Genomic DNA, 21,383 nt, shown 5'->3' with positions numbered 1-21,383 from the left:
CGCTGTGCGAAGCACTGGGGGGACGTAGGACTGGGGGCCACCGTGGTGGGACGTTGACACGGGGCAAACCGTCGGGCGGCCTCCTGGAGGTCCGAGCGCTGGCGAGCTGCGGACCAGGGACTGGTAGCGTCAGGCACGAACTCGCCCGGGACGCGGAGCGGCTGGCCGTAGATGAGCTCGGCGGTGGACGCCTGGAGGTCCTCCTTGGGGGCCGTGCGGAGGCCCAAAAGGACCCACGGCAGCCGGTCAGCTCAACCGTCGTCCTGAAGACCGGCCATGAGCGCGGCCTTCATGGAGCGGTGAAAACGCTCGCACAACCCATTGGCTTGGGGGTGGTAGGCCGTGGTACGGTGGAGCTGGACTCCCAGGTTGCGGGCGAGGTGCGTCTGGGCCGTCTGGGCCGTCTGGGCCGAGCCGGCCCGGGTGGGAAAGGCCGTGGATGGAGGCGAAAATGCGGCGCTGCCAGGCAACGGGCACGATGGGGCGAGGCTGGCCTTGGGAGACGTCGCAGACCAGGACAGTGTCCGCGAAGGGGACATCGGCCAGGCGGAGGCCCGTGTCCGCCGCCCGGAGGGCTTGCACCGTGGTGTCGGTGGTCTGGTCGGCTGCCATGAGAGCGAAGTCCACGCCGAAGTGAACCGCGTTCGCGCTGGCCCGAGAAAGACAGTCGGCCACGGCGTTGTCTTTGCCGGCGACGTGCCGGATGTCCATGGTAAATTCCGACACGGCGGAGAGGTGACGCTGCTGGCGGGCCGACCACGGCTCCGTGACTTTGGCCATTGCGTAAACCAACGGCTTGTGGTCGACGAAAGCCGTGAACGGGCGGCCCTCCAGGAGGTGCCGGAAATGGCGAACGGCCAGGTATAGACCGAGGAGCTCGCGGTCAAACGTGCTGTATTTTAACTCGTTCGGCCGGAGTTGCCGGCTAAAAAAACCGAGTGGCTGCCAAACCCCGTTCACCCATTGTTCATGTACGGCGCCCACCGCGTAGTCGGAGGCGTCCGTAGTGAGGGCGATGGGAGCGTCGAGCACCGGGTGAGCCAGCAGCGTGGCGTCGGCGAGGGCCCGCTTCGCGCTCGTGAATGCCGCGTCCATGGCCGCGGATCAGACGATGTCATGCTTGGCCGGCTTGCCCCGGAGGGCTTCGTAAAGGGGCCGCATGAGCTGAGCAGCGCGGGGCACGAAACGGTGATAAAAATTCACCATGCCGAGGAACTCTTGCAGGGCCTTGATGGAGCGGGGACGCGGGAACTTGGTGATGGCCTCGACCTTAGGTCGGCAGCGGCACGGCCCCGTTCTTGGTGATGCGGTGGCGCAAAAAGTCAACGGCCGTCGTACAGAAGTGGCATTTGGTCGGGTTGACGATTAAGCCATGCTCGCTGAGGCGTCCGAACAGTGTTCGGAGGTGGAGGAGGTGCTCGGCCCGGGACGTGCTGGTGACGAGGATGTCGTCCAGGTAGACGAAGAGGAATGGCAGGTTGCGCAGCACGCCGTCCATCAAGCGTTGGAACGCCTGGGCCGCGTTCTTGAGGCCAAACGGCATCCTCAAAAATTCGAACAGGCCGAACGGCGTGATGACGGCCGTTTTTGGGACGTCGGCCGGCCTGACAGGTACCTGGTGGTATCCCCGTATCAGGTCAATTTTTGAAAAAATGACCCGTCCCGCCAAACGGGCGGAAAAGTCTTGGATGTGCGGGATCGGATACCTGTTGGGGGTGGTAGCGTCGTTGAGGCGGCGGTTGTCGCCACATGGGCGCCATCCGCCCCCAGGCTTTGGCACGATGTGCAATGGCGAGGCCCACGCGCTATTGGAGTGCCGCACGATGCCGAGGCGCTCCAACGCGTCAAACTCGGCTTTGGCCACGGCGAGCTTGGCCGGGTCGAGGCGGCGGGCTCTGGCGTAGACCGGCGGGCCCATAGTTGGTATGTGGTGCTCGATACCATGTCTCACTGCGACGGCCGAAAGCGTCGGCCGCGTGAGGGCCGGGAATTCCGTGGGCAGGCGAGCGAACTCGTTTGCCGCCGGGAGGGCGCATGCTAGTTCGGTCGGCGCGGAGCTGCTCATCGTACTTGCCAGGGAGCTGAAGGTCTCGGCGTTGACAAGGCGACGCCGTTTGACATCGACCAGCAGCCCGTGCGCGCAGAGGAAGTCGGCGCCCAGCAAAGCCATGGGCATGCTTGCGGTCACAAAGGTCCAAATAAAGCGCTGGCTGCCGAAGCAGAGGGTGACGTTGCGCGGGCCGCAGGTGCGTATGGCCGACCCGTTGGCAGTGACCAAGGAGGGGCCGCAAACGGCGGTCTGCTTGTCCTGCTCGGAGGCGGGTATGACGCTCAGTTGGGCGCCGGTGTCACAAAGGAAACGCAGCCCGGACGCTTTGTCCTTAATAAAAAGCAAGTTGCCTGAGTGGCCGGCGCTCATGGCTTGTAATGAACGCCGGCCCGGTCGTTTCCCGACTTGCCAAAAGTACACGGGGGTTGGCACGTCTGAGCCTTCCGTCCGAACCTGGCGTGGTAATAACACCACGCTTGGTCAGGTGGAGGCCCGGGCCGTCGTGTTGGAAGCGATCGGCGCGGCGTGGCAGCCGCCAGTTGCACCGCCAGTTCGGCCTCCAACCGCACACGGCGCTCGGGTGCCATGGGCGTCGCCTAGGACGGCGGCGGCTCCAGGTAGCCGCCCGATGTGCTGGCCTGCCAAGGAGATCTTGTCGGCTTCCCTGGCGAGGGCGCGGGGATCCGCGATCTGCGTACCTGCCAGGGCGAGGCGTACCTGGCTAGGCAGCTGGCAGAGGAACAGCTCTCGGAAAAGAAAATCCGGAGAGTGCTTACCGAGCAGCGAGAGCATGTAGTCCATTCGCTCGGACGGGCGCGTGTCGCCGAGCTCGGGCAGGTCGAGCATGTGTCGTGCGCGTTCCGCCGGTGAGAGGGCGAAAGCGTCGAGGAGGAGCGTCTTGATTGCGCCATACTTGTCAGTGGCTGGCTGGCGCTGGAGGAGGCTCAGGGCGCGGACCGCGGTGGCGGAGCCGAGCGCTGCTACCACATGGTGGAAGCAGGTGTCATCAGCGGTGATGCCTCGCAGGGCAAACTGGGAGTCCGCCTGGGTGAACCAAACCGCCGCGTGAGCCTCCCAGAAGGTAGGCAGTTTAAGGGCAACTGCCGTGTCCATGTCATGGGTCACCAATGAAGGAGCTGTGCTCCAACGCGAGTCGAAAGGGTTGACGCGACGAAAGACGGAAATTCGTCCGAGTTGCTTTATTGCACGAATCAAACTCGGGTACTCTGAAAAGCCCGTTTATCGGGCAGCAATATACATACACATCATGCCGGAGCGTTTGCCCGGGAAAGGCGAGACCGGGCGTGCCCGGGCGTCCTGGGCGAGCCCTGGAAAGGCGAGTCTGGACATGCCCGGGCGTCCTGGGCGAGCCCTGGAAAGGCGAGAGCGGGCATGCCCGGGCGTCCTAGGCGAGCCCTGGAAAGGCGAGGCTGGGCGTGCCTGGGCGTCCTGGGCGAGTCCTGGAAAGGCGAGTCTGGACATGCCCGGGCGTCCTGGGCGAGCCCTGGAAAGGCGAGAGCGGGCATGCCCGGGCGTCCTGGGCGAGCCCTGGAAAGACGAGTCTGGGCATGCCCGGGAAAGACGAGACCGGGCGTGCCTGGGAACGGCGAGTCCGGGCATGCCCGGGAGAGGCGCGTCCGGGCCTGTTCGGGCGGCCTGGACGAGCCCGGCATGGTGATAGCTCCCTGGCCGCGTCCTCGGTAGGTGCAAGGCGATTGTGTATACCAGGCGGTAACCGCTACAATATTCAATTTAAATGAAGTGGTTCCTCGATCATAAACTGACATTTTGTAGGACAGGACAGACAACATACGGACAGAAGAGACAAACTCCTCAGTCTGGGTCAACCCTCCTGGTGCTAATTCAACGATTCGCAGGGCTTGAAACTCAGAACCCAAACATCTCAAGCCTGCCACCTTAACCATCAGTTTTCTGTAGCTGTTTCATCATTTCTCTATTCATACTCATCTTGTTCGTTGCTAAGGCTGAATATTGTGGCGGTGTGGAACTCTTTCGTTTCTGTACCGGTATTAAAATTGGAAAATGCAATAGCTACCGTATAAACCATTGGATTTATTTTAGATGATTCATATAATTATTCCATACTGTTGCGCATTATACATGTTTATCCTTTTCTTAAAGCTATATGTTTGTTTTTACTTTTTCGCCAATTTTAATCAAATTATCGTTCATGGCGGTGTAGCTGGCGGTAGAAGAGATAATCTACTGTGCATGTACGACGATTCAATGATTCATTCTTCACGAAATGGTTCGTTATTTTAAGTTCTAACAGATATGGAAACATCAAATTGCGCAATTACTTAAAAATATATGGTTCTTACGATCCTGGTGAAATTTCGCGAGATTACGTCACCTCAGGATGCGGTGTGTCTGTGTGACACTGACATTTATCTGATGTTATTTTCTTGCCGTTTTATACCGATTGAGTCGAGGAATATCAAGTGTAAAAATAGTTTATCGATCCTGGGCTTGAAGGGGAAGTCACAGGTTCAACATTTAGTGCTAGCAAATGTCCGGCTCGTTAGAACGGCTGCAAACTCTCCCTGGGCACACGGACCGGGCATGGTGCGTGTGCTGGAGCCCGAATGGGGCTCTGCTTGCAAGCTGTGGCGGAGACAAGGCCATCCGCATCTGGGGCCAAGAGGGTGAGTCTGATTAGCTAGTTATATACACTAGGTGTACCAACCTGACAGGATCTGGGCGCTTTGCCCCCACCTCACCTGGACGGCCCAACCTGACATGGACGGCCCAACCTGACATGGACGGCCCAACCTGACATGGACGGCCCAACCTCACAGTGCCATGGACGGCCCTACCTGACGTGGGCGGCCCTACCTGACATGGGCGGCACAACCTGACATGGGCGGCCATACCTGACATGGACGGCCATACCTGACATGGGCGGCCCTACCTGACGTGGGCGGCCCTACCTGACGTGGGCGGCCCAACCTGACGTGGACGGCCCAACCTGACGTGGGCGGCCCCACCTGACGTGGGCGCCCCCGCCTGACCCGGGTGCCCCCGCCTGACCCTGGCACCCCCGCCTGACCCTGGCACCCCCGCCTGACCTGGGCACCCCCGCCTGACCCGGGCACCCCCGCCTGACCCGGGCACCCCCGCCTGACCCTGGCACCCCCGCCTGACCCTGGCACCCCCGCCTGACCCTGGCACCCCCGCCTGACCCTGGCACCCCCGACTGACCCTGGCACCCCCGCCTGACCCGGGCACCCCCTCCTGACCCGGGCACCCCCTCCTGACCCGGGCACTCCCGCCTGACCCTGGCACCCCCGCCTGACGCGGGCACCCCCGCCTGACCCTGGCACCCCCGCCTGACCCTGGCACCCCCGCCTGACCCTGGCACCCCTGCGTTACTCCTTATGAACATTCACATAATAGCTGCAATAACAACATTGTTTTAAAGTGGATGTTTCATAACAGAATGATTCGTTTGTTTGTGGTGGGATATTATCAATACACTTTTATCTTGGAACACAACAAACCACTGTCTCATTGGAACACAACATTAGATAGGTATACACGAAGTGTACTGACCTGACAGGATCTGGGCGCCCCCACCTGACCCGGGCACCCTCGCCTGACCAGGGCGCTCCAACCTGACATGGGCGGCTCCAACCTGACATGGGCGGCTCCAACCTGACTTGGGCGGCTCCAACCTGACATTGGGCGGCTCCAACCTGACCTTGGGCGGCTCCAACCTGACATTGGGCGGCTCCAACCTGACATTGGGCGGCTCCAACCTGACATTGGGCGGCTCCAACCTGACATTGGGCGGCTCCAACCTGACATTGGGCGGCTCCAACCTGACATTGGGCGGCTCCAACCTGACATTGGGCGGCTCCAACCTGACATTGGGCGGCTCCAACCTGACATTGGGCGGCTCCAACCTGACATTGGGCGGCTCCAACCTGACATTGGGCGGCTCCAACCTGACATTGGGCGGCTCCAACCTGACATTGGGCGGCTCCAACCTGACATTGGGCGGCTCCAACCTGACATGGGCGGCTCCAACCTGACATGGGCGGCTCCAACCTGACATGGGCGGCTCCAACCTGACATGGGCGGCTCCAACCTGACATGGGCGGCTCCAACCTGACATGGGCGGCTCCAACCTGACATGGGCGGCTCCAACCTGACATGGGCGGCTCCAACCTGACATGGGCGGCTCCAACCTGACATGGGCGGCTCCAACCTGACATGGGCGGCTCCAACCTGACATGGGCGGCTCCAACCTGACATGGGCGGCTCCAACCTGACATGGGCGGCTCCAACCTGTCATGGGCGGCTCCAACCTGACATGGGCGGCTCCAACCTGACATGGGCGGCTCCAACCTGACATGGGCGGCTCCAACCTGACATGGGCGGCTCCAACCTGACATGGGCGGCTCCAACCTGAAATGGGCGGCTCCAACCTGACATGGGCGGCTCCAACCTGACATGGGCGGCTCCAACCTGACATGGGCGGCTCCAACCTGACATGGGCGGCTCCAACCTGACATGGGCGGCTCCAACCTGACATGGGCGGCTCCAACCTGACATGGGCGGCTCCAACCTGACATGGGCGGCTCCAACCTGACATGGGCGGCTCCAACCTGACATGGGCGGCTCCAACCTGACATGGGCGGCTCCAACCTGACATGAGCGGCCCTACCTTAATGAACATCTTTCCGATACTCTCTTTGAAACGAGCGAATCTCCATCCTACATCTTGAGATGTTACTAATCAAATGACATATTTAGCAATTGTATCGCGGGCGGTTTGTTCGTTGATTGCGTTGCATTCTCTCTTTAATATGTTAATCCAGTTTTATTTTCAAGTTTTAAATGTTTTTCATGGGATCATCTTGTTTATGTATTTACATCATAAGAAGAGAGTGTGCCGTCTATGAAATGGTGCTTGGGAATAATCTTGCTGGTTTTAAAATTCCGCCCAAAGACTGTTTTTTGTTTCCACGACATTGTAAGGGGTGTGCAGCCGAGCCGTTTTAATGGTGCAGTTTGTCATGACCTGTGTTGCCTCTCAGGTCCAAATTGGGTGTGCAAAGCAGTACTGGCGGACGGACACCAGCGAACGGTGCGGAAGATCTCCTGGTCACCTTGTGGTAACTACTTTGCTTCAGCCAGCTTTGATGCCACAACGTGTATATGGAAGAAAACTGACCAGGACTTTGAGGTGAGCACGCCGTGAAGTTCCCAGACCGGCATCTTTAACTCTTAGATTCAGGCATCAAAAATCCTACATAAAACGCAGACATTGGGCCTCGGAGGCCCAACGGATGTATTCGTGTAATGTTTTTTTTTATAGATTTTTTTTTCTTTCATATCCTTTTTCAATCCAAGTCGATGCTCACGGATGTGTATTTGCACACAAAATGTGAATCATTGATCATATTAGTTGGAAGAATCCCATACAAGTAATGAACCCTTTTCGGTTTTTTTTTTTTTTCTTTTGGCAAAAAAAAAATTTGTGTTCTTGATTTTTCAACTTCTTTTTCTCTAAAAGGTCGAGGCTCATGGAGGAGTATTTGCTCAAAAAATATGATTCACTAATCCTTTTATTTAAAATGTATATGTCCACAACTGTCAAAAATCCTACACCTATGCAGCCATTGGGCCTCGGAGGCCCCACGAATGTATTCGTGTAAAGTTTTTAAATTTTCATATTTTTGGCACCTAATTATTTGTAACCAAGTTATAGGAGCATATAATGAGGCTCATAGTCATATCAAGAAAATAATGATATAGCATAGTAGTACAACATTTATGCGGGGCCTCGAATGCCCCAGGCCTACATTCGTGTCGAATTTTCGGGTTATAAGTGAAGAATGAAGATTTTCCCACGAGCCTCAATGAATTTTTTTTTTAACGTCCCTGAATTTTGTGTAACAACATGAAAGTCGGTGAAAATGAGGCTCATTCCCAAAAAAAATGTACAGCATCGTTTTTGCAACAAAAAAAACCTTGTGGGCCTCCAAGGCCCAATCACTGCATCCAAGGGTTAACGGCTGTAACGTATCCAGACTCGAAGCTTTGTTGGACTGTGAAGCATTTTGATCGGTGGCCCAATGTTGAGGAAATATGTTTTACTTTCGTCTCCATCATTCTTGCCCTCACCTCTTACCCCTTTCCCTTGTGCGGAAAACAGTGCACAGCGACGTTAGAAGGCCATGAGAATGAAACGAAGGCCGTAGCTTGGGCACCATCTGGTAACCTCCTCGCAACTTGCAGTCGAGACAAGAGTGTGTGGATCTGGGAAGGTTGGTGTCGTGTGTTAATGCCACAGACATTCTTACCATTTTTTATTATTATATATATATATATTTTTGTATACAAGATCGAGGCTCGTGAAAAAGCTAACATTAATCACACAAAAAGTCAAACTGACACACAAAACACATAATAAGGGGTGCGGTAGACAAGATGGGGAGAGAGGGGGAAGGACACAAACACAACATTTGAGAGCAGGGACATCGAGAGAACTGTGGGAGGGAGAGGCCTTGTGGGGAGGTGTGAGAGGTATAAAACACATGGACACCAAGGACTTCCAGGAAAGAAGTTGGAATTTCGAAAAAGTAGATCTGGGGTGAATTAGTGGGGGTAGAAAAGATCAAGGTTTTGGATGGGGGAAGATAAGAGATGGTGGTGAACAGCTGTTTTAACGTGTTTTAACGTGGTGGTGAACACCAGGTTACCTTTTTGTCGCCAAATCTAAGGCTCATAATAGATCTGCCACACACGACAGACACATTGGCATGCAGATGAATGCAGGAGACACAGAGACACTCCACAGGACCGCTAGACGAGACAAACGCAGCCATTAAGCTTGGGGGGAAGTGCCGTCGCTTCCCAAGACACTTTGGGTACCGGTGACCTCTCAACAATGACGTTGCCTTCCTCACCGCATAGAAGCGCACAATCTTTTCCGCCATAAAGTTTTTTGTGGCCTTTCTTTGCACAATCACGGTGTTGTAAAGAAGCATCTTCTTTCTTCTTTTTTTTCGAATTTGCATTATGCTTTCTGCGGGATTTACATGGAGATGAGCCTTGCGAGTTCCTTGCCTGACTTGCAGGTGAAAAATCTATCGTCGTGTGACATGCATGGCATCACGTGTTTTACGCTCACCTTGTTTCCATTACGACTGCACAAGCATCTGCGTGCTCACAAGATTCAGCTGGTGGTTACGGAGGAGGGGCGGTTAGTTTGCAGCCTACGAATCCCGCGGCTAAGTAGCCCAAACGATTTGACGTCCGCAAATTAATTTGAATTTGATTCGTTGAAAAGGAAGTTTGAGTAAATTGCGAGTGGAGAGTTAGGTATGGGATGTACGGGGAGACTGAGAAAAAGATGGCCTCTTACGGAGTCGTGGGGTGGGATGTTCGTAGGTAAAATCTGCCGAGAGCAATTTGACCACTGGCTATTTCGTGTTGAGGAACAGTTTCGTTAGAGATCTGATATTTGATCCTTTTTTTTTCTTCTTTTTTTTCTATAAAAGATCGAGGCTCGTGTAAGAGCTAACTTTAATCACAAAAAAAAAAAACTGACACATAAAACATATGATAAAGGGAGCGGGAGACAAGATGGGGAGAGAGAGAAAGAGGGAAGTACAACAGTAGGAAACAGGGACATCGGGAGATCTGTGGGAGGGAGAGGGCTTGGGGGGAGGAGGCGTGGGAAGGGGAGGGGTGGGAGAAGTATAAAACACAAGGACACTGCAAGGACTTCCAGGAAAGAAGTCGGTATTTCAAAAAAGTGGATCTGGGGTGAAATTAGCGGGGGTAGAAAAGATCAAGGTTTTGGTTGGGGGAAGATAAGAGATGGTGGTGAACAGCTGTTTTAAAGACCTGGAGGGAGGAGTGGGATTGAAGGGAGTGGGGGAGTTTGTTCCAGAGGTGGGAGAAAAGATACTGTGGGTGAGTATAGAATTCCTGGGGACTGGATTGGAATAGTTTTTAATCGGGCACTCGTCTGACCAGCATTGGACGCCAGGTGATAGAACTTCTCTTTCCAACACATGTCAGGTGCGCTCACAAAGCGGCAACAGGTGTTGGGTAGACCAACTGTTTGAAACAAGGGAGACGTTCCCGTGCGCCCCCCACCTCCCCCCCCCCCCCCCCCCCCGCACACACCTCCGAAGCAGCAACATAAACTCCATCCGTGTAACGCCACAGAAGCTGAGATTCAAAACGATCATCATTTCAGGTCTCGGGTCCACAGTTGAATTTGACTTTTAAATTGCAAAAATGTGAGGCCTAAACCTATACTTGTTACCATTTTGTTGTCCAAGTCATTCGTTCCGACAGACTGCACTTGGTGTCGACTCGTTCATTTATTTATTTCTTTTTGTCTCGTTAATGGATCCAATTAAGACACCGCCACCTCGTCGTGGGCCTGGTGCTCCGTGTGTTTGGTGATTCTCACTTCCTGGTCTTCCCTGGAGATGCCTCGCTTAAACGTTTCGCTTTTCAAACAACGCTTTGGACAATGAACTCTCTCGTGCCATATGGCACCTAACTGTTGTCTTTGCTACCCTAATGAAGATCTTAATTACTGCCCCATCCTCCCAGTGTAATTACCGCAACCAGAGGGCTTGTTGCTTCCCACGTAATTGCTTCACAAATTGGGTCTTTAGTCAGGGACTGAATTACAATACATCAGGTCATTAAAAACAGGGAATGACAAACTCCAGTCTGTACTTGATTGCATTAAGTGTGATTAAATTGTTGCTGTTTTAGCTAATTGCTATCGATATAATGTCCTGTTTTTTTGTTTTTTTTCTTCCTCTTTTTTCCCTGAGACTTAGGTATCACAGATGTTCCATCCTCCCCAACCTCCCTTCACCACCTACCCCCAATCTCCGTGTCTGTGCGATAACGTGCCGGGTCGTTTGTTAGCTCTTTTTGAGTTCCCTGCACTGCAGGTTTTGACGAGGTTGTTACCTCCACCACGAAAGGTAGATGGAGGTTATGTTTTCAACACTGTCTGTTTGTCCGTTTGTGAACAAGATATCTCAAAAAGTTGTGGACGGATTCGGAAGAAATTTGGCAGAGATGTAGCGTATGTGACGAGGACGAAATGATTCGATTTTGGTGAAGATTCGGATCCGGATACTCGAATTTTTAAGTGATTCCTCACCATTTGGAGATGGGGCCAAAAAGGATACATAGCAGGATACCTCAAAAAGTTGTGGACAGATTTGGACAAACTTCGGTGGACCGGTTGGGTGACTGACAAGGACGATTCGATTCGAATTTGGTGAATATCTGTATATGGATTCGCATATGAGGATTATTTAATTTTTAAAGTGATTCTTCACCATTGGGAGATAGGGCCAAAAACGATACAAAGCAGGATATCTCAAAAGTTATGGATGAATTTGGCCAAAACTTGCTGGACAAGTTGTGTGTGTGACAAGGAAGAATCGATTCAATTTTGGTGAAGATCCGGATCCGGATCCAATCCCTGGTGTTGGCTTAGCGGTTAGGGTGCCGGCTTGGGATCCTGGGTTCGAATCCCGGTCGATCGCTGAATTAACGCCAGGGGGGTTGACTCAGCCTGTCATCTTTCTGAGGTCGGCAAATTGAGTACCAGCTTGCTGGGATGAATGATCACGGTGTGTACACCGTATCCCTGCGCATCGTAAGAGCATGACCAAGGGTTGGCGTCAGGAAGGGCATCCGGCCATAAAAACATTGCCTCAAACAGGGAACCATGATTGTCATGGGGCCCGCAAGGCTAACCCCCGCTCTAGGGGGGGAAATGGCCTTAAAATGATCATTCATTCATCCGGATCCCCAGCTAGTTGAATTTTTAAAGTGATTCTTCACCATTGAGTGATATGGCCAAAAACGAGTGGTAGATCAGGGTATTAAAGACTGGACCTATGGTGATTCCTGTGATTGATTTTGATTATATTTGATTCTGTATTTTGATTTTCTGGTCTATTCTGAGATACAAAACGTAAACTGTTCACCAGGTGGAGGTATGCTCTCTACTGAATGCCATTCTAGTTTGCAAGCTGTTTTTAGAGTCTGCAGTGAAACTTTTTGTCAGATTATCTTCCCATGATTCTTATTGATTCAACGACTCGCAGAACGTCACGGCCTTTTCCGAGTTCTCTAATCACAAATCTTTCTCATTTTGCATTTTATATTTCTCTTCGATCAAGATTGCAAGTCTGCAAGATAAATTGGTTATATTTATTTACGAGTAGGGGTACCGGCATTCGTTACCCAGTGATGTTCAAATCCTGACATTGGCATTTTGGAGAAATCGATGTTTTTTGGTTTTTTTTTCTGCGGGGGCATAAAAACACTTTCCTACACCCACAAAGGAGTGGGGTCGTGGGTCATATAACACCTTTCACATCGCTACAAAGGCGTAGGCACAATATAGCAATTATTTAAAAAATAGCCAACTTAAATTTTCTTGCCTAAACCACTCCGCAACACTCATCGATGAAGCTGTGAAAGTTTGACGAAGATCCGTTTAGCCATCTGAGAAAGATGGTGACAGGCAGACAGACAGACATCTCTCTTGTTGCGTCTATGAGCTTGCTTTGGTATTGCAATTGATACAGGTCTTCAGTGCATGAGGGTCTTCAGTGTGAGCTCAATCCAGATTTATAAGATACATTTGTGCATGATCTTTAAAAACTAACTAAATCATTCCCTGCCTTGGATTCTTGACATTGTGTTGAAGAACGCTCGTTTTGGAGGTTGAAGTCTCGGCAACGTATTGTGATATTGTAAAATCTTCCGCTGCATGTGCTGTTGTGTGCAGTGGATGAGGAGGAAGAGTACGAATGCGCAAGTGTTCTGAGTTCCCACACACAGGACGTGAAGCACATTATTTGGCATCCTCATAAGGAGGTGTGTGTGTGTATGTCACTCGAGGAAGAGGAAGGACAGACACATACAACTGTCTTTATTTTGTTGTTTTGATAGGAAATATTTTCTGTTCTTTAAAGTTCATATGATAACGCTCAATTACTGCCAGGTGTTAGTGTCAGCAAGCTACGATAACTCCATCAAGTTGTACCATGAGGACGACGACGACTGGGCATGCTTCGACACGCTGCACGGTCACGACTCCACAGTGTGGAGCTTGAGCTTCGATGGAGCGGGGCAGCGCTTTGCATCATGCAGCGATGACCGCACCGTGCGGATCTGGCAGGAGTTTCCACAAGACGGTGTGTACAAGAATATGTTGGATTCTGAATACTCTCTTAAGGGACTCCTGCACACAGCCTTTCCGAGCACTCGATATATTTAAGTGGGTAAAAGCGAAATAACTTTGAAGACCACAGGGTGAGGGCATTAAGGTTCTAGACATCATGTGCTTCTCTCACCCACTTGGAAACTCCTTAAAGAAAAACTTTTTAATCCATCCTGCAGATGATGCCTCGACTCGGTCAGCCCCAAAGTGGAAATGCGTCTGCACGTTGTCTGGTTATCACACGCGTGTCATCTACGACGTTTCTTGGCAAGTGTACCTTTAGCATGATGGAAATGTAAAGTTTCTGGTTTTCTCTTTTTATTGTTTATTTATTTTTGCTATTTTGTGTTCCTAATAATTGTTGTTACCCTCGCCAGAGAAGAGGGTATTGCATTTGAGTCCATTTGTTTGTTTGTCTGTTTGTCCGCACAGAATATATATGACTAGCGGGGTCACCCGTGGGAATCCCACGGGCATGGATGTGTGTGACATTTCGACATATTGAGTTATATGCTGCACATTCATTTTTACAAAATGGTTACTGGCAAGTCATCAGATCCAGAAATGGTGTGAATTTAGTTATTTCACATAATATGTGACCCCTCACTCCTCTCCACCTGACACTCTCCTGTCTCCACCTGACACTCTCCTGTCTCCACCTGACACTCTCCTCTCTCCACCTAGCACTCCTCTCCTCTCCAAACCCTCACATCCCTCTCCTTTCCAATCCCTCACCTCTCCAATCCCTCACACTCCTCTCCTCTCCAATCCTTCACACGCCTCTCCAATCGCGCCTCACACTCCTCTCCAATCGCGCCTCACACTCCTCTCCAATCGCGCCTCACACTCCTCTCCAATCGTGCCTCACACTCCTCTCCAATCGTGCCTCACACTCCCCTCCAATCACTCCTCTCCAATCGTGCCTCACACTCCTCTCCAATCACGCCTCACACTCCTCTCCAATCGTGCCTCACACTCCTCTCCAATCGCGCCTCACACTCCTCTCCAATCGCGCCTCACTCGCCTCTCCAATCGGCTTTCCCCGTCTCGTTTCTCTCCTTTTTCTCCCGTCTCGTTCTTTTTCTTGCTCCAAATCGGCCCGTCGGAATCGGAAATCGGCCCGTCTCGCCCGTCGGAATCGGAAATCGGCCCGTCTTGCTTTTGTGCTTGTGCGTAAATAAATTGTGTTCATGACACCATTTCTGGTGTTGGGCTAGCGGCTAGGGTGCCGGCTTAGGATCCTGGGTTCGAATCTCGGTCGATCGCCGAATTAATGCCAGGGGGGTTGACTCAGCCTGTCATCCTTCCGAGGTCGGCTAATTGAGTACCAGTTCACTGGTAATTCCCTGTTTGTCGTTGAAGGTGGCAAAAAGGGTTGGCGTCAGGAAGGGCATCCGGCCGTAAAACATTGCTTCAAAAAGGGGACAAAAAAACAACAACTACCACGGTCCCCGAAAAGGCCAACCCCCGCTTTGCGGGGAAAAATGGCCTCTAAACGGTGGTTTTTACACCATTTCTGGATCTGATGACTTGCCAGTAACCATTTTGTAAAAATGAATGTGCAGCATCTAACTCAATATGTCGAAATGTCACACACATCCATGCCCGTGGGATTCCCACGGGTGACCCCGCAAGTTTGCATTGACGTTCGTCGATGGACTCGTTCGCCCGTCTCATTCGTTTTCTTGCTGCATCCTGTTCAAGTCTGCGTTCTTCATCGATCGTCTCATTCATTTTGGAAATAGAAGTTTCCACGCAGCGCATGAATTGTCACGATCCTCAAGAGGAATTTGTCTCGTAATCATCAAATGATAAATGGCAAGTAAATTATATTGTGGAAAATTAAAGATTTCAAATAAACCTATTTAAAGTGTATTCGCACATAACTAATTTTAAAAAACGAAGAAATATCTCTCGGTAATTTCCTGAAACATATTTTACTTCCGGCTAATAATGTTGAATTAAATAAAAACGAAGAAATATATGTCGGCATCATTGTTGACGTTTTTGTGACGACTGTCATCAAACGAAAAAGTAATATATCTTAACGGAAAAGCAAAAGCGAATTTTTAATATATATCGACACGTTGCCGTCGGTGTCATGTTGGGCGGTGTATGATACACCATGACGCGATTTTTAAAAATATATCTCTGCATTTTCCCGCGTGTGTGGAATGTTCTCAATTATTGCTGACACCGAGTCCAAAACCATCGATAAAAATGAAATCATATGGTGAGTTAGATTGGAGATAAAGGCGTGAGAGAGACTCAATGGCCTTGAAGTTGAAGTTACAGGCGTTTGAGAATTCATTTCGTTCTATAAACGGCAACTTTCATTGGATTTCCTTCCCGTTTTTTTTCAACCGAGTCGAAAACTATGTTAGCGACTGTGAAAAATGAAATGATATATCGAATTTTTAATATGTATCGACACGTTGCCGTCGGTGTCATGTTGGGCGGTGTATGATACACCATGACGCGATTTTAAAAAATATATCTCTGCATTTTCCCGCGTGTGTGGAATGTTTGTGGAAAATTAAAGATTTCAAATAAACCTATTTAAAGTGTATGCGCACATAACTAATAAAAAAAACGAAGAAATATCTCTCGGTAATTTCCTGAAACATATTTTACTTCCGGCTAATATGTTGAATGAAATAAAAACGAAGAAATATATGTCGGCATCATTGTTGACGTTTTTGTGACGACTATCATCAAACGAAATAGTAATATATCATAACGGAAAAGCAAAAGCGAATTTTTAATATATATCGACACATTGCCGGCGGTGTCATGTTGGGCGGTGTATGATACACCATGACGCGATTTTAAAAAATATATCTCTGCATTTTCCCGCGTGTGTGGATTGTTCTCAATTATTGCTGACACCGAGTCTAAAAGTAAAACCATCGATAAAAATGAAATCATATGGTGAGTTAGATTGGAGATAAAGGCGTGAGAGAGACTCAATGGCCTTGAAGTTACAGGCCTTTGAGAATTCATTTCGTTCTATAAACGGCAACTTTCATCGGATTTTCTTCCCGTTTTTTTTCAACCGAGTCTAAAACTATGTTAGCGACTGTGAAAAATGAAATGATTTATCGAATTTGATTTGAAATAAAACTGGGGGAGAGCAAGACACCACGGGCCTACAAAACAGGACTCAAAGCTATGCGAGTTAATAAAATGGTGGATATTTGTTTATAGCCACTCCCAGAATGGGTGGAGCTATGGGTGGAGCTACTCTGCAAACCGAGTAAGCCACACCCCGGACAGACACCCAACAGATAGACAGACAGACAGACAGACAGAATCATCTACGGCTATTATAATATAGATTTTCTCTGCAACCGTTGGTCCAATTGACAGGAAATTTTCATCATAGGTGCACCTCCACCTGTATAATTTTTTTAATGGTAATTATAACGCCATAGGTCATGTGGTTCGGTCGCCATCTTGGAAAAACCGAAAAACTTTGCACCTATATATCTCTGAAAGCGCTGAATAGAAAAAATTGAGACATGGCTCATTGTAAAGAACTATCCATGGGGAATAAAATATGTTAATGATATCATAGGTGCCTCCATTATGACGTCATAATGGAACAAGTACAAAACTTCATTCGATCAAGATGAAGTTTTGGTGGTGAAAAAAAAAAACGATGACGTTATCGGTTACGTGGTTTGGCCTCTATTTGTTTCAACACAAAAGCCTTAAAAACACTGAAAAAAACACTCATCCTTCCTACAGAATCTCAGGTACCTTCCTAAAAGCTAGTGGCCGATAGTTTATGTACACCGTGTAAAAAGCACCTCGCCAGTTGTTTTTGCCTTTTTATTTTTGTGTACAGTCATGGATTGTGGGAGAGCGATACCACTGGACGGATCAGGACAAAAAGAACAGTACAGAGAGGGGAGACACTAACTGTGGAGTTGAAGGTCAAAATAGAGGGAGACTTTGCCAACAAGGGATGTGCTGGGAGTAGTGGGTGCCGGAGAGGATGCATGGAGTGGGTCGGATGGATACAGATGGAAACTCTCAGGAAGGAAAACTGGAGTTGAAAAATAAAGTGCAATTTCTCCATTTTTGTTTTACAAAATAATGGTGACTTACAAACCTGGTCCAATATATATATATATATTTTTTTTGTCATGGAAAACATCTCCGCTCGGTAAGAGCTTATGTTATATTATGCAAGAATATATATATCAGGGAATGACAAACTCCAGTCCGTCATCGTTCCGTCATCCGTCATCCTTCGTCCTTACAGCTGTGCGTGCCTTACAGCTGTGCGTGAATATATATAATATGCATCAGAGCATATTTCCTCCTGTCCTGTTAGCTTAAAAATGGGGATTTCCTGCTTTGCTGTGGATCACACTGTGCAGCATAACTTGGTTATATTCCGGTGTTTTATTTTTATAAATGCATGTATATTGTCACATCGGAAGCTCGCAAACGTGATATACTTCCATGCCGAGATATTTGATCCCGCGAAGGGCCGAAAGGTTTCTTATTAAACTGTGTTCAATTTCAATTAATATAAACTGTGTTCGGATGCTACAGCTTACCGTTACCAAAGGTCACCCAATGGAAAGCCGAATTTGACAGTGGAATATGTGGGATGCAGATGGCGGGAAAACGTTCCTTATTAAATAAATAGGAACGATAAGGGGAGAAGAGGTGGACAGGATGTTGGGAACTGAACAGTCCAAGTGACATGGAAGTTGTATGTAAGAAATGAATAACAGGATTACTACTCCCCCCCCCCTCCCCCAGCCCCCACCCCCATCCTCAGGACCACTCTTGCTGTTCCTCATTGGCCATCTTACTGGACAGGGAGGCGTTTTCCAAAGCGTCTATCCTGCCTCCCCTCTAGAATATTTCCTCCTGTCCTGGCCTGCATGTGGCCTGGCCTGCATGCACCAGCCAAAACGTTATGGACGGATTTGTACGAGGCTTTGTGGGCAGGTTCAGGGTGTGACGAGAATGAATTGAGTGGATTTTGGTGAAGATTCGGACCTGAATACGAGAATTATTTAATTTTATAAGTGATTTTTCACCATTGAGAAATGTGGCCAAAAACGATATATCGCACGATATCTCAAAAGGTTGTGGACAACTTATAACAAACTTAGGTGGATGAATTGAGTAGGTGACAAGAACAAACCGATTATATTTTGGTTCAGGTCCAGATCCAGATGTGGCCTATTACTCTACTGGGATTGTGAGCACACCCATCTAATTCTTTACTAGTGTAAAGGTACTTGTAGAGATCTCTGTTTATAGTCAGGTTCACTATGTTAACAAATATAATTTCGTTCAAAATTTTGGTAGATTAGCAAAACTATACATTTTTGGAATATTCAGAGCATGAGGAATCCAAAAATTAATGTTTACATTTGCGTAGACACCTTTGCGAAAATGACACTCAGGACAGTGATGAAGATAGTCAGGTTCACTATGTTAACGAATATAATTTCTTTCAAAAATTTGGGATTAGCAAACCTGTACATTTTTGGAATCATCAGAGCATGGAGAATCTGAAAATCAATGTTGGCATTTGCACAGACACCTGCATGGCCGCCATTTTGGATTTTGAAAATGGCCGCCATAAAATACATATTTTGCGCGATCTCGGCTTCTAGTCAACCTAGAGACTTAATTAAATATGCTAATCCTATGTTTTCTGGGTCAAGGAATCCAATAAAGGCCTCAAAATAGTGCTCAGGATTATAGAAAAGCAACAAACAAAGGTAATTGAAAACCATTGTCTTTATATTTGTGATATAACTGTATTACATAATACATGATATTGCAAGTCCTTTGAAGTTATAGGTTGTTATAGGAAGTTATAGGTAGTATCAGATTGAACTATAAGTCCTATACACAGGATCTACGAGGTCTATACCGTTCAGGAATATGCTTTTACAGATCTTCATCACTGTCCTGAGTGTCATTTTCGCAAAGGTGTCTACGCAAATGTAAACATTAATTTTTGGATTCCTCATGCTCTGAATATTCCAAAAATGTATAGTTTTGCTAATCTACCAAAATTTTGAACGAAAAAACATAGTGAACCTGACTATTATGGATACTGCCATTGATATAGGGTGTGTATGTATGAGGATAGATGAAAAGCCATCCACGTAACTTGTGGATCATTTGTTCCGCTTGCCGACCTATCGTAATTACAACCTGATTGCCTTTTAGGTGCCCACTGACCGGTGCTTTGGCCACTGCCTGTGGAGATGATGCAATTCATGTGTTTGAGGAAGACTTGGACAGCAAGCCAGACTCTACTTCCTTCAGCCTGTCCGTCGTTGAGTCCCGTGCCCATACGCAAGACGTGAACTCTGTCGCCTGGAACTCCAAGCGGCCTGGCCTGCTGGCTTCTGCTGGCGATGATGGCGATGTGATATTATGGCAGTACACCAGGAACCTCTGATATGTCAGCTTTACGGAGAATCCACGAGCTGGTCAGCTTCACTTTCTCCGTTTGTACGACCTTTGTCCAATTTGACCTTTTCTAAGCAGCAAGCGTTCCTCAGAGCTGCAATGTTTACCAAGTATGCAAGCTCATTTGGCTTTCCCATTTTGCAACGCTGAAAAGCGGAACTGCAAACATCCCGCCAAACTGTTCCATAAAGCGGCTGCTGTGCCATGTGCTGTGCCCACTTCCTCATCTCTTTAAGTTTCAACTTGGACTGTTGCAACACACTGCGATATTGCAGGGAAAATCCGATATTACGGGGAAACGAGGGACAGTGCTCTCAGCGATTGGCCAACTTTCATCTTCATGAGGGAATTCTCAGGGGAGAGATGATTTAAAAGGGGAGAGGACTTCTTCGTGCCCGGCAATCAAATGTTACACCAATAATTATTTATTTTGGTCGGGTTGTTTTGCAGCGTTGAGCACAATATTAATCATCTGTGCCATGTGTAAACGTAACGATGGGAAGTGGACTTGAAGATGAGCAGATCTATTCATTTGCTGAGTTTTGGATCTAATTTCTACTTTGAAGTCGTGTTTTCCTCCCACACACACTTTTATTCCAGCCCTCGCTCCTCTACGTCGCCATTTCCACTCTTTGTTGCAAATTTATACCCACGTTGATGGTATTTTCTTGGTGTGCACAAGGTAAGTTGTTTAACACTTTTATCGAACCGTACATCGTTATTTTATAATTAAAAAAAAGCTTTCTAACTGTTTGCTTTTGTACTTCTCATTTTACTTTGTTGTCTCTCCGTTTGTTACTGCCTGCACTCATGAAGCGAAAATCAGGGTAAGGCATTCAGTTGCGTACGTGTCTGCATTTTTAAAATTCTTTTTTTCGGCAACCGTTGGTCGATTGACATGAAATTTTACCATAGGAGCGCCTCCGCCTGTAGAAGTATTTTATTCATAATTATGATGTCATATGTCACGTGGTACGGACGCCATCTTGGAAAAACGTTACACCTCTAATATCGCTGAAACCGCTCAATGGAAAAAAATTGAAACAAAGCTCATTGTCAAGTACTCCACATGGGGAATAAGATATGTTGTCTTCATTATGACGTCATAATTCGACAAATACAACACTTGATCTGAACGGTATGAAAAAGATTCTATGCAACTGTTAGTCCGAGGGAAACAAAATTTTGACCATACGTGTGCCTCCTCCTGTAGAATATTTTAATGATTATGACATCATAGGTCACGTGGTGCAGGCGATATGTTGGGAAAAATTTTTAAAAAACGTTGCACCTGTCTATCTCCGAACCCGCTCAACAACAACAACATGCATTTTAAGGCCATTTTCCCTGCAAGAGCGGGAGTTAGCCAAACGGTCCCCATGACAATCTTCTCCATTTTGCCCTATTTTCTGCATCTCCCCTTGTTAACCCCCTTGCCCGCATTTCTTCTTCGACCATCTTCATCCAAGTCTTTCTCAGTCTTCCCCGTCCTCTACTTCCTTCTACATTCATTTCCATCACTCTTCTCAACCAGTCACTTTCATCCTTCCTCAACACATGACCAAACCATCTCAAACTGTTTGTTTTCACAGCATCCATCACAGGCTCTATTCCCATCAT

The 21,383-nt window shown here is 48.7% G+C and overlaps 1 protein-coding gene across 1 annotated transcript; it reads left to right on the top strand.

Moving 5' to 3' along the window:
* The first annotated feature begins 4,390 nt into the window (after positions 1-4,390).
* Positions 4,391-20,516, top strand: CIAO1 (cytosolic iron-sulfur assembly component 1). The gene is made up of 7 exons (XM_068111027.2): positions 4,391-4,716; positions 7,114-7,262; positions 8,235-8,346; positions 12,870-12,958; positions 13,086-13,278; positions 13,484-13,571; positions 19,518-20,516. Exons 1-7 carry the CDS (start codon positions 4,581-4,583, stop codon positions 19,750-19,752), a joined length of 1,002 nt encoding a protein of 333 aa, XP_067967128.1. The 5' UTR covers positions 4,391-4,580; the 3' UTR covers positions 19,753-20,516.
* The last annotated feature ends 867 nt before the right edge of the window (positions 20,517-21,383 follow it).

This window comes from Myxine glutinosa, chromosome 3 (assembly GCF_964187855.1).
Source record: "Myxine glutinosa chromosome 3, kmMyxGlut1.1, whole genome shotgun sequence".
In the NCBI taxonomy this organism is placed as follows: domain Eukaryota; kingdom Metazoa; phylum Chordata; class Myxini; order Myxiniformes; family Myxinidae; genus Myxine; species Myxine glutinosa.
The sequence above is the reverse complement of the archived record's forward strand: the minus strand, read 5'-3'. Positions and strand labels throughout refer to the sequence as shown.